This window comes from Falco peregrinus, chromosome 7 (assembly GCF_023634155.1).
Source record: "Falco peregrinus isolate bFalPer1 chromosome 7, bFalPer1.pri, whole genome shotgun sequence".
Taxonomy (NCBI): domain Eukaryota; kingdom Metazoa; phylum Chordata; class Aves; order Falconiformes; family Falconidae; genus Falco; species Falco peregrinus.
In genome coordinates, this window is record NC_073727.1 from 69,562,155 (window position 1) to 69,575,963 (window position 13,809).

The 13,809-nt window shown below is 39.2% G+C and overlaps 1 protein-coding gene across 1 annotated transcript in view; it reads left to right on the forward strand.

Annotated features, from left to right (window-relative positions):
- Positions 1-12,384: 12,384 nt before the first annotated feature.
- The window catches only part of MYOM2 (myomesin 2), a 76,883-nt gene continuing 75,458 nt past the window's right edge, over positions 12,385-13,809 (forward strand). The window contains exons 1-2 of the mRNA XM_027787872.2: positions 12,385-12,491; positions 13,514-13,633. Of these exons, the coding sequence (XP_027643673.1) occupies positions 12,385-12,491; positions 13,514-13,633 (227 nt within the window). The remainder of the gene's footprint in view (positions 12,492-13,513; positions 13,634-13,809) is intronic.

Sequence of the window (13,809 nt, forward strand, 5' to 3'; positions counted from 1 at the left end):
GTTACTTTGGGGACTGGTATGAGTGGAAGGGGTGCCAGCTATTTGTGCCCCTACACCCTACATGTAGGTATTGAGTGTGAGGCCTGGGAGTGGGGTACCTGTGGGATGAGTGTATGAGTGCGTGCATCTGTGTGCAGTGAGCACTGACTTAAACCACAGACAGTAGGTGACCAGACGGCAAATGTGTGTGTGCTTGTGAACACAGAGAGCATCGTCTGTGTGTCTGCACTAGTGACCTTCAGTATCTGCCAGACCAAGAGGAGCAGGGGACAGGACCGCAGTCAGTGGGCGCAAACTGAAACACAGGAGCTTCTAAACATCAGGAAACCCTTTTTGTTTTTTACAGTGAGGGTGGTCAAGCATTGCACAGGTTGCTTAGGGAGGTTGTGTAGTCTCCATCCTTAGAGATATTCAAAGGCTCTTTGGACATGGTGCTGGGCAACTGGCTTTAGGTGGCCCTGCTTGAGCAGGTGGGCTGGGCACGATGACTTTCAGGGCTTGCTTCCAACCTCAACCATTCTGTGATTCTGTGACTGGGTTGCCTGTGCTTATTAAGTCTGGTGTAAGTCCTGTATGAAGGTGCTGTTACGAGCAGTAACCCCCACAGCCGGCAGCTACTAAAGCCTGAAGGCATTAAAATAGACTTTGCATGGTGCTCCCAGTGGTCCTTTGGGACTATAGGTGTCTTCCCTGCGTTTCCCAGAGTGGTGAAGGCACATGACTGTAGTGTAACTAGTTCCAGTCTCTGTCTGCTTAAAACCTGTGGTTGTGTCTCGATTTAATCTGTTGATTAATCTGAGATTAGATGATAGAGATAGCTGTTGCTACAGTGGATATCTGCAGAGGGTGTCGTGTGACACTTGAATAATTATACTAGGGTAAGACAGACACCCTTATGGTCCTCATCTTTGCACTTGGCTGAAAAATAGATTTCATTGTAATAGCAAATGAAGAGGTGTCACTGAGCTGATATACTGCTATAGGGTCTCCTATGGTATGGTTTGTCTACATAACTACAGTTAACAAACTGTAGTAAGTGCTGTTGGTTTTGTTAAGGTGTATCACAAACACTTCCAAATGATTTGATTAAATTAAGGAAAAAAACCCAAATCCCAACAACATTTGGAATGTGAGCTGTAACTTCACATCATTGGTGAGAGACTGTAATTTACTTGGCTCACCCTAAAATTTAGCAAAATGTATTTAGGTATGCATTCCCACTGGCTGAAGCACCAAGTTTAATTAAAGTATCACTGTCAGCCTGTTACCAGCTCTAGAGTACTTTATGTTGTTCAAAGCAGTGGAAAATATACTCGTGTTGCCACTTGCAGTAACTCATAAAACAAGTAGTTGAAACATTCTGCTGCACCAGGCAACCCTGTATTTTCTGTTTGTGGCTGAGCTAACCCTCTGTCAGCTTTTAAAAGAGGTGTTAAATCAAGAAGGGTATGAATCAGAGCTTTCCTGAGTCAGTAAAACCTTACCACTGACTCTGATGTACTCCAGAGTGGGTCCTTGGACAGCAGGGTGACACATTACCATTTAAATATCTTTTAAATTATTGACTCACTGTAACTCACAGGTGTGTCTTCTTAGATATAAATAAGGATACTTACTAAGAGATTAATTTTATCTTAAGTTGCAGGGGAAAAAATTTCCAACATTTTATATATTCAGGTATTTTAGTATTTGTTCAAAGGCTGGTACTAGAAGTGTCTGATGTTCTGGATGCAGTTCAGTCTAGTTCGGTTGGAATTACAAGTTGAAAAACCCTGTCTGACTGTTTAAAACAGCTTCCAGCAAGTGTTTTTTTTTACAGCTGCCATCATCCTCTCTCCCAGGAGCTGCACAGCCTTCCCTTGGTTGCAAGTATCTCCTTTTTTTCCTCCTCCAAGTGTCTTGGCTCTTCCGTGGTCTCATCTCCACACAGCCCATCTTAATTTCTGGGAAACGTAGTTTTGCCTTTTGGCAGTTCACAGCTGCATGTAGCCAGCCTTACAATGCTTGTAAGTTGGGTGCCAAAAAAAAAAAAGAAAAGGTTTTAATAAAGGAAGAGAAAATGCATGGAGAAAAATGAAAATAAGCAGAAAGCAGAAGGTAGAAAGAACTGTTTAAGTTTCTTAGGAGCAGAGATGGGTTTGTTCTCTCCCCACCCCACCCACACCCCCCAAAAAAAAAAAAAAAAAAAAAAAAGTAGGCAGTCAGTTGTGTTTTCCCTTGTGGATTTGTGCTCAGCTGCATGAACACATTTACAGTGCTGTCAGCAGTCAAGTGCATCTGTTACTGCTCTCTTGTTAGCAAATCTTCATAAGCAGGTGCACTGCCTCCAAAATTTATTTGAATTAGGTCTTTCAGGTGGTGGTATTCTCCTTTGAATAAGACACATTCTATTTGGTATATATATGGACCCCATACCTGATAATCCTGAACTTCTGCCCAAAGGTAATTGAGGAAAGAGCACAATTTGTTTTCATATGGTTGAATTTGTGTGCATTGTTTTGTCTCTCATTTGTAAAGCCAAGGGAGATGCTAGGACCTTGGCAGCTGTGAAAGAAATCCAGGAGACTGTTCTATGATCACCAGTGCGCAGTATCTGTTGTTCTAGCATGGCTTTAGAAACTTTACCATAGGGCTTTGTGAATAATTAGGGCTGCCGCAGGGATAAGGAACTTCATTGCTAGTTACCGGTCTTTTAATTTATATGAAACTATAAATATGCTGCAAGCATTTGAAGAAATCAAGAGCTGACATATTCACAAAGCTGGACTTCTGAAGCTGCCATACAAAGATGCATTAGGTTTTCTTGGAACTGGAGAAAGCTAAAAGCACAATGTCACTATTAAGGCACTTTTACAGGCCAAAAACTTACCTCTTCTGACACCATTTCATTTCATTACCGTTTTGATGTTTCCTCCAGTAGCTAAAAAGCTAATGCATCTTTTTTCTGAGCTCCATTTCAGGTCTTCATGTTCCCCCTTTGCTGGGGTAGTTGAGCCTTTACCAATTAAACAACCCACATGTAGGGACTGGTATAAGATAAAGAGGTAGTTCTAAAATACCACATTCACAAAAGGATTTTAGCACATGCTCAGTTTTAAGTGCTTGAATAATCCTCTTGATACCCTGCTAAATCTCTGCTTTAAAAACACACCTCTTAGGGAAGAACTTCTGTTTGGGAAGTGGAGGAATCAGGGAATCAGGAATCTTCAGTGTCAGGAAGGAAGTTTGTTTGAGAACATAATGTAAATTATTTTACAATTAAAATGCTGGATAATTTTTGTGCTCTGCTACCTAAATTTCAATGCCACTGAATAGGACGATATTGCAGTTTCCCCTTCTATCCTGTATTGTGAATAGCTATGAAGAGGAGAATTTATTTATTGACTTACCTGGAGACAACGGGACTGGCCTCACTGTGTGGCTTGTTCTTGTCTATGGCATGTTCCCTACAACCCTCAGGATGCACTTTCACATTTTTGGTATCTAACCACACCCCGAAGAAAGAACTTAAAATAGAAGAGAGCTCAAGTGTGAAGGCAGACAGAGCAGGCTGTACATTCCTCTATTTCTTTAAAGATAATAAATATAGAATAAGAAATTAAGAGCAGAGAATGCAATGAGAACTTTAAAGTTTTCATGAAAACCACTCTTACCTCCCATAGGAAAATGCAATAGGAGAGAAAAGGAGCTGTGTAAGTAAAGTGGGTTTGTTCTGCTTTATTACGTGCTAATTACTTTGACAGCTGCTTCTGGAGCAACATCTATGCTCAGTACATATGCACTCATTCCAATGTGTCTGCCTCTGTAGATCTAATTCTGTCCAACAGAGTTATAATTTAAGATTGATGGGAGGAAGGGAGAAGTTTGTGTCAAGCAAATGGTAGTCCTAGACAATAAGAAAGTTTAGGAAAGTTCCTTACCAGAGCTATTTAGGAAACTTGGATTAATACTGTGAAAGCAAGAAGAATGAGTTGGTTAACGGCTTTTCCATATTTTGCTCTGCTTCCCATACATGTATGCATAAGAAGCAAGCGTGACTTAAAAGAGCATTGTTCATATATCAAAGTTTTTTATATCAAGCACTGGAAGATCTTAATTGTCATTTAGTGACTTTGGTCTTGACCCTATTACTATATAAGTGAATTTAAAGATCTTGTTGTTTTGACATACTTTGAATATCAATAATTTCCCCGCTTATTGTGTGTTGCTGACTCACAGGATATTTGAGTCATTATGGGCCAAGTCATGAGGTGTGATTAGGTCTGCCATATAGCCAGGTTTTCCCAGATATAGTTGTCCTATTTCCAGACAGAATAGGAGGAATGCAATTATTGCTTCATGCTTGTTACAAAGCCTTTTCGGAGGTCCTAAGTTTCCTTCTCTTCCCTTCCCCTATATGGGCTCACATAACGGGACAAACCCCTGCGGGGTTGCATACCACCGGAATGGGGCAGAGTAACTGAGCCCATGCTCACCAGCTCTGCAGAGCCAGTGCTGCTACCCCATCGCATCTGGACATGTCAGAGCCACCACAGTGGTGCCTTGGAGCTTCTGGATAGAAATCTAGGAGCCCTACAGGCACCAAACCTCTATTTTAGTTGGTAGTAATCAGGAACCAGCAGGGTCTCACAGAACTGAGTGCTTTGGCTGTGTTTTTTTCTTTGCGTGTACATGCCTCTATGTGTATTCTTCCTACTTTACCTACAAGACACAGAGAAATCTCTCTCAGGTTCACTGGTGATATTATGGAGATGGAAACAGTGAGGAGGAATTGGGCTTTCTTTAAATGCATATTAATAGGCTTTTTATACTGTTGCTATGCCTTTACATGTTGCAGCCATGTTCTCAAATACAGGGAGCTCTTAAGGAGGCAATAGGGAGGCTCATTTTACAGCCTGAGGCACCAAGGGGATCTCATGTCTCTACTAATAAGATTCTGGAGTTTGCGTCTCCTCACTGGTCTTCTGAGTTAGTGATTATTTCAAAATGTCAATATTTTCTAAATAAAAAGTTTAAACTGTTTTCTGACATTAAACTCTTTCCCATGTGCTTGGTGTTGCTGGGAAAAGAACTTTCAACTTTCAACATAAACAATAGCTTTTTTTTAGGAATAAGGTCTATCTTTTATTAAAATACAGTGTAAAACTGCATATGGGGTAGGGCTTTTCTTCTGCCTTTATATCAGACCCTTATTGCCTATTACGCTGACCTCAGTTTTGGGAGAATCACTTGGGTAGTTCTAAATATAGCACTGATCTGCCCTTAAATGGGCGTGAAGGGTCAGTAGCCTTTAGAGAGGAGAATTATTTTTGTTTTCCTCAGCCAGAGTTTACTAAGCTGGGAAAGGCTGATCTTCCTCTTTGCTTCACAATTTTTCTAAATCCCTTGGTAAGTCCATTTTTCATCTAGGTTTTCCTTGTTCAGAACAAATGAGAGTGATTGTGGGAGGGTGTTGAGTGTTTTTCTGTAAAAAATAAATTGCCTTCCTTGGGGAAAACAAGCAATAAGCAGGACACAGACTGATTTATGAAAAGACAAACAAAAAAGTTGAATCATTTTATTCTGTGCATAGTCAGATTGATTTCATTGTGTATTACATTTCCTTTGTTTCTTTCTGCATACAAAGAACTACTTTATACCAGTCGATAGCTCTATTGGTATATGTGTTTCTCCAATTGCATATATATTGGCAGTGCCACTTTCTTGTGTGCTTATACTATATAGAGACAAAATGTGATTTCTCTGAAGTGTGTAAATAATTAAGCATAAAATTCTATAGTAGCTGGCAAAACTACTTGGCATTCTAAGAATAGGGTGTAGCTAGAACCAAAAATTCTACTTTTATCTTTTGTCTACCATACTTTCAAGTACATGTCTTCAGGAGACACATTTCAGTTGTCTATATTGTTCTAGGCTATGTGATGTGCTCTTCCCCAGATGAAAATTCCAGCAAAATACCACTGATAGAGTCTTGGGAAATCATGTTCATGTTCTTGAAACTATGCCCGTGTATTGATAATAGCTGTGAGTCAATGAATGTATCATAATGAAGGATAACGAAGGCTGAGATGATGAGAAGTGACTTCCACTATCTCACTGTCTCACATTCCTTGCTGTCCAGTTGATGTAATACACTTGCCAAGTGAAGGGAAATCTTAAAACTTTTTCAGAACATGTTGCAACTTTTTGTGCATTTGGAATTTTAGGATAACAGGGTTTCAAGTCAATGTGGACAAATTCAGCCTTATTTAATTCCCAGTCATCTAAGATCATGAATTCATGAGAAAGCATCTCCCTACCTGGGAGAGTACTCCATTTTCAGATTTAATGAGAAAAGTAATGCGTGCATTTCTGTGGATGACATGAACCAGATTGAAAAATATTTCTGTTTAAAACTTTGTGAAACTAGGATAATACTATTCCCAAACAAAGGAAGTGTTATCAGTAAAACATAAGACCAGCTAGGATGTAGCTAAAGACATCAGAAAAGAAAAGACAAGGAATCTCAAAGCTTGCTGAGTAATATCTGGAATTCTACAGGGTTTTAGGAAATAAGAATTCCATATGCTTTTTTTTTAATTCCAGAAGCATTTGTATTCTGTTATCAGAAAAGTTAAAACTGAATTCGTATTATGCAGAAGGAAAAAACTCTTTAATGGGAAAGAAAGAAGCATCCTAAAATGACAGTAGATTGTGTGGTTTTTTAAGTTCATCCTTTTTCACACACAGAACATAATTTTCTGTGCAAGTTCTAAATACACACATGCATATAGAGATAAAAGACCAGAGAGACATATTAGCATTTTAGAAGTTCATTACCAAAATGGAGAAGGTATTACCAGGCCCTCTACAAAGGTTGACAAAACAGGGCTTCCTAACAATACTTACCTTTGAACAATGTGGAGAACAGCAAGCAGAACTACAGACAGGTAGAGGAAACAATGCTTACATCATGGGAAAAACAGGACAAACCTTCAAGTCAATACAAATAGTTAAAAATACTTAAGAAATATGAGATACCAAGGAAGCAAGAATGAGGATATGCACTTAGGAGCAGGATGTACTGATCTTTCAGCCAGAATGAGGAGGACAGGCTACATGAGGGCAGGCAAGAACCCGCAAATCATTTCTGGCACTTCTGCAGATGGACAAGGACAGAGATGAGCAGAGAAAGTGCATGTTCCATAGTATAGCGTTGACAGGTCAGGCAAAGTACATGCTGTATAGTGCATTGCTCATGACAGGAGCCTCCTGAGTCTGGGAATTCAAGTTGTCTATCTATGGTGAGCACAACCATGCTCTTCTTCCCATGGCATTTATCAATCCCATCCGTCAATTTATTTGGTTGTGTGCCTGCTCTATGAGTCTATGCGAATGATCATGCTAGAATTTACTGCCTGTCCTTTAAATCTTAAATTAACTTGCTTATCAAACTAACAATGTCTATATCAGACCCCTGGCTTCTCTGCTGAAGTATGTGGCCGCTTGTCATGTGGTCCTAGATTATTGCTTTCTATTCAGATCAGCATTACTATGGCATGAAACTATGCATATCCTGGCCTGGGAACTCTGCCTTTACTCATGATCAAGTATAAATTGTTGTATACATGCTACTAAGCATGTGGAAATGTATATGTGAACAGTTTAATTCATCTGTGTTTTATATCATTAATCTTTAAGAACATTTTGACTGACTGAATATTTTTGTTTGGGTTTAATAGTCTTCTGAGTGGTTTATACAGCACATATATGAGTGCTATTTAGGTCCTTCTGATGTCCCTAGCATTTTCAGTCATAGAAATAAATAGGAATAATAAACAAAGAAGGTAGGAGTACAATGTCGCTGTGTTCCACCAAAAAAGTAGAGGATGAAAGACTAAATATTTTAGGATCATCTTGTCCTGTAACTTTAGGTCTTTTTTTTGAAAACTAGGGACGTTAAGAGGATCTGCATGGATGAAGTTCAAGGGTTGTTTGTGTCACACAGGCCATATATTTCAGCAAGTTCTCTGTAACTCTTGCAGTCACATACCACTAGAACTTGGTGAATAGAACTTGAGATTTGCATTTTAAATTGCTACAATTAACCAGAAAATAAATTTGTCTGTCTCTTGGCCTATTTATGCTTTTTTGTTGTTGTTGAATTTTCAATTGCCCACTGGGAAGTGTTTTGGTTTGTTTTTTTTTTCACCCAATGCCTCTGCCAAACTTCTACCTGCATCTTGATTTTGTGTCAGTTCCACCAATTGACTCTTCAGTATAATTAGGTCTCCAGCCACTACCAGTAATAAAATCTTAGTTCACCTAAATCAACAACTTCAGCACGGCTAAGTTGTCATCTGCGTATGGTGTTATTTACTCTGTTAGTGGTGGGTTGACTAAATATTGGTATATATTTCAAACATCTCACATAAATGAGTATCAGTGGAAAACTGGGAAAAGTCAACACATTGTTCCTAGGAAGACAGTAGAAATGTCTCTTATTATGAACTCAACATACCCTACATGCTCTGTGGACTCTGCTGAAGGTGGTTTTAGAGCAGGGCTCTGATTTTGCTCTTCAGGTACTTGTCTTTGCAGCACTATTAAGTATTAAATACATACTCTGCAAGCATCATTGAAATGAACTGATGATGATTATTACATTTGGAATTGTTGACAGGCTGCTCCCCTTTGTGTTAACAGAAGGCAAAATGAGTCTGGCTGTTAACGAGCTCAGTTAATTGCTTGCATGGAGGCTGGGAGTGGATGGCTATGCTTGTTTCTGTTCTAAGGGTGTTTGGGTAAATGTAAAAAAGATTTGAACCCAAATTTTGAGAAACTTTGGGTGCTGATTAATATGAGAAGATACATTAATTACAGTGTAAGTTTTACATTTAGTGGAAAAGGCTGAACTGTAAATGACAAAGATGTTTTCTCCTTTCCCCAAAAATGAAAATAACCTGCACTGTGATCCATCTAGACAGTTGACATTACTCTGCAACCTTTCTATGTCAGATTGCAGTGGAAGTTACATACATAGCAACATGTAAATCACATGTTGACAAATTCACAGAATTACTTAACTGGGCCACACATAAACATGAGTAGCACTTGACAGATGAGTCAGCTTAATCTACAGGTTTGCCCTTTGCACCTTCATTCAGGTAAAAAGGCTAATTAAAATTAGAAAAGAGGGAATATTATACAATTAACTGTCCAGTTAACATATGAACTATGGGGGAAGTCAAATGTCATATACACAACAGTCACACAGTTAGAAAGCAGGAAAACCCCCAGTATTTGGTGTCTGCAGGTATAGCATAATGTCATGTACCAGTATCAAAACTAGGAGAAGCCAAGGATGCTCACGGATCTGTGTAACTGTGTTCATGTAACAGACAGTATGTCATATGGTGAGTTAGTAAGTCCATGTCAGCTCAGCATTGCACTAGGGCACCTAACTAAACTAGCATCTCTGCAAGGTGCTGCACTGTGCTGTACTAGCTTGGGTCATGTTAACTTTCTTATTTCTTTAGAAAGGTGGTAATATATTTCTTTAATGTTCCATAGCAACATTGTAAACCTGTTCTATTTTTGTCTTGCAGTGTCTGGTGTTTTGCCTAAAGCTCTCGTTCTTCAACGTGTGACTTGTCATTCTCATATCTCTTGAAAAAGGACTGAAAAGGTAACTATAGACTATGCAGAAGATGCAGCTATCAGGTGATAAATTGTAGAAACTCATCTCTTTAGGTCTCATGACTTTTTTTTAATACGATGTAATATTGAGTATATTTACTGTTCTCTGGCAGAGACCTTTTTCCTGGAAAATTAAAACTAGCTGATTTAAGAATGTCATGACTTGGGGACATCTGACTCTGCTTTCAAATACCTGAAACTAAGTCAGCCACAGATGGAATTTATTACACAACTTAATCAATAACTAGCATTTCCTTTTGTTGGTAAATACTATGTACTGGAAATATGGTATTTACAGGTATTTTACTGTGTTTAAAGGTTCAGTTTCTTAGCCTATAAACCACAGTTTGTGGTTTGTTTGTTTTTTTGTTTTTTTTTTAAATTATTTGGGTTTAATTTTATACAGTTCAGGCAAAAAAACCCTGCCAAATGAACACACAAAATGAAATGACTTGCTAGAAGAATTGCAGTCTTGCAATGAATCGTTATACATTCTTTCTGAAAATATGACGTGTTGTATAAGAAATCTAGCTCTCATTTTTCAAGAATAAATTGCTGCAATGAAATGTAGAAAATAATTTTTTTTTACACATACAATCTGGCTAGGAATATAATTAGAAAAAATGTTAACAAGCCACACTTTAAAAACTAATGTAAAAGTCTTGGTAATATCTGTAATTTTTCAACAGTTTTATTATTGCTTCCCATTTTCAGATGGGGATTTTGCAAAACGATTTTTCAAAATATGAGATACTAATAAAAATTCCGTTATGTGACAGAAAACATCATTGCTTTCAAATTATGTAATAAACATTTAGAAACTTATTTTCAACAATATTTCATTAAGGTACATTGATTGCATGTACTTTTCACACAGTAAAAAGATTAATGAAACCAAAAAAATTACCTGGAATTTGAAAGGTTACAATGCAGTTATTTCTTCAATTTTGAACTAGATTTATTTTATCAGAAATTGCTTTTCCCTGAAACAGTTTTAAATTGAATTTTAATGTGGATATTGCTCATTTTTGTCCCCAGAGCATGTATCTCCAGGTGTTTGATAGGGAACATAACACAGCCTAAAACTGGTCAGTACCAGTTGAAATTAAGTACCAGTACCTTTGAAATTAAGTAAAAGGGGCTCGTGTTACAGCTTAATGAGTTTATAAGACTTCTATTCAAATCCCTTTAAGCTTTCATTTGAGGTTTGTTATGAAGCTGCCTACTTATGGGTCTTCTTGTTACAAATGCAGACTTTCGGTGTGGGTCTGAGGAGTTCCCTCACAGGCAGGTTCTCCTTGGCAGGTCCGTGGCTGGGCAGGGTCAGGCTGTGAGGAGCCGGAGACCAGCTGGAGGCAGGGCTGAGGGCCCTGGGGTCTGGATGTGGCATCCTGGGCCATGGGCAGGGTGGGGGGAGCCCTGGGGGAGGCTAGGCAGGAACAGTCAGCCCCCAGGACGCTGACACCCTCTTGGTGTGGCCCCTGGATGAGCTAGCGTTGCTTCACTTCCCATGGGTAGCCCTGAGGTGGGTCCCTGGCCATGGCTCTGCCTGTGCCCCAGCTGCTGGGGCAAAGCTAACAAGCTGCATCCCCCATGGGAGAACAACGGGGGTGCTCCCCTTGCCTGCCAGAAGGAAATTAGATGTTATTGCAGGAATTTACTTGACTAAAATCTTCAGGATTTGGCCCAAGCTGCTTTATAGACTTTATATTGGGAAATTGCTCCTGTTGTCACTGAAGTGCAGCTGGGGAAGGTGTTGGCTGTTCAGTTGCCCCCTGGAATCCCTCACCACTGTTTAGGCCAGGTGGCCCAGGACTAGAGAGCCCCATATCCAGCTGAGACTGTAAATGGGACTTATTCAGCAGACAGTAGTTACACAAGCTGGCACCTACTCAGGGCATGGCTGGTAACATTCCCTACTTTCACAATAAGTTGTCATCATATTTCTAATGAGCACAAAGAGGTAGGCACCTCTAGGTTCTTTTAATGCCATGGTTGGGAATTTGCTTAACTCCAATTCAGTGGGAAACATGCTCTTCCCACCCACACTGCTTCTTGGAGCTGCCTGAATGTTTCTGAGAACCTTCTACCCAATTACTGATCAAACTATGCCATGCTTTGGAGAAAGTCCACTGGAGGACAACCAGAATGATTGACAGTATAGAAAAAATAACCCATGAGAAAAGCTTTGTTTAGTTTAAACAAGAGAGCTGAAAGGAGATGTGAAAAAAAATCTTCAACAGGGTGCTGCAAAAATGGGTGAATACAGACTATTTCTTGTTGTCATGGTGAATTGGACAAGAAACAGTGAGCATAAAAATTTGCAGCAAGGGGCAAAGTAAAAGGTTTGAAGAGCAAAGACTGGAACACCTGAAAATGCCCCAAAAGCTGTCAAATTTCCATCCCTGGAAATTTCTACAGAGATGTTAAATGACATCTGCAAAGAAGGGGAAAAATGATCCAACAAATTCTCTTCTAGCTTTATCATCTATGATTCCATAGCTTACACTGTGTGGCTGATAAGATACAGCCTGAGGTACCCATTTATATCATTGATGACTCTGTCATAAACTGATGGAATTTTATACATTTGTATATGTACATGGACATCTAAGTATCAAAAAATATCAAACCTAATTGTCTGAAATATATGGCTAAATGTGATTTCACTCTCTGCAGGAACTGCTGATTGTAACAAACTGAAATATGTCTTCAGTAGCAGTGCCATTTTACCAGAGGAGGCACAAGCACTTTGATCAGTCCTATCGCAACATCCAGACAAGATATGTACTTGAGGAATATGCAGCAAGAAAGTAAGCGCCTTGTATTTTACATATGGAGCATAGAGAAGTTTCTATTTTGGGTAATCAGTTCTTAGAATCAAGATATTTAGCTTCCTCCTCTGTTCCCCAAAACTGTGATTTATTCAGAATGGTAGTTTTATCAATTCCTTCCATTGGGATGCTCGTCTATAGAGTGCCACCAGCATAGCTAGGCTTTCTAGCTACATTGCAATACAACCACACAGACATTTTACCTCAAGATCTGTCCTGTTTACTATTTCCAAATTGGAAATTCTTTTAGGCTTCAATTGAAACTCTGACTTAAAAAAAATTGTCATTAAACTTGTAAATCACAGAAACAATTTTTTACCCATTCTTCCATGTGACATGAGGATATCCTGTCTCCTGAAGCTGGCTATTCTTAATTATAGTTTTTGTCATTCAGTTTCCTTTTTAAAAATTAAATAAAGCTTTAACTCCTCTCATGTGAAATCTCAGAGTTTTAGCCGCAAGATACATGATCTTTTTATTTCGAAGCCTGGAGCTTTGAATCTTGGCTGATTAAGAATCCCTGTCCTCCCTCCTCAGTAAGTAAGATGCCTAGCTAGCTGTCTAGCTTGTCCAGCTTCCCTTACGAAAGACAAGAGTTTATGCAGAAGGTTTTGTGAAGTACAGAAAGGCAGGAATATTTAGAAATAGAAAATGTTGTAGGGATTTTGTGTGATTTGTCTATTACACAGGTTGGTACCCTCATGGTTCACTGAAGTGCTATCACAGCACTTGAATGACTGAAGACTGAGATAAGTATAAATTTAATAGAACTGAACGAAATAAAATGCCTAATAATCTCCAGTGACAGATGATGGGCATTAAGCCCTTGAAGGGCAAGTGAGAAGCAGCACCCTAGTGCAGTCAGGGAGGGATGCAAAGCAGGTTTCTCACTGAACAGTGCTTGGTCATGGTATTCAGCTCATTTAAAGTTGTTTCTTATACTTTTGAGTTCATGTTTTACCAGAATTGCCGGGTTATAACAATGTCTTTTATATTTGAAGGGCAGCTTCAAGACAGGCTGCTTATTATGAATCAACTGGCTTGGGAAAAACAACATGTAGACTCTGTGCCAGGAGGGCACGCACCTTGGCTCACGAAGCAATACAAGAATCGAGGAAAAGGTAAAGCTCTGTTTGTCCCATCTGACCTGTGTAGTGGCTCTGGTACCATTTAGTATCACTCTTTTGCCCGGTCTCTTTTCAGAGTTGAAAAGACTGGAGGCTTCTCTGTCACTGTTCTTCAGTAATCTATTTTGGCTGGAATACTAAATGACTGAGTGTCACTTTCAATCTCACAT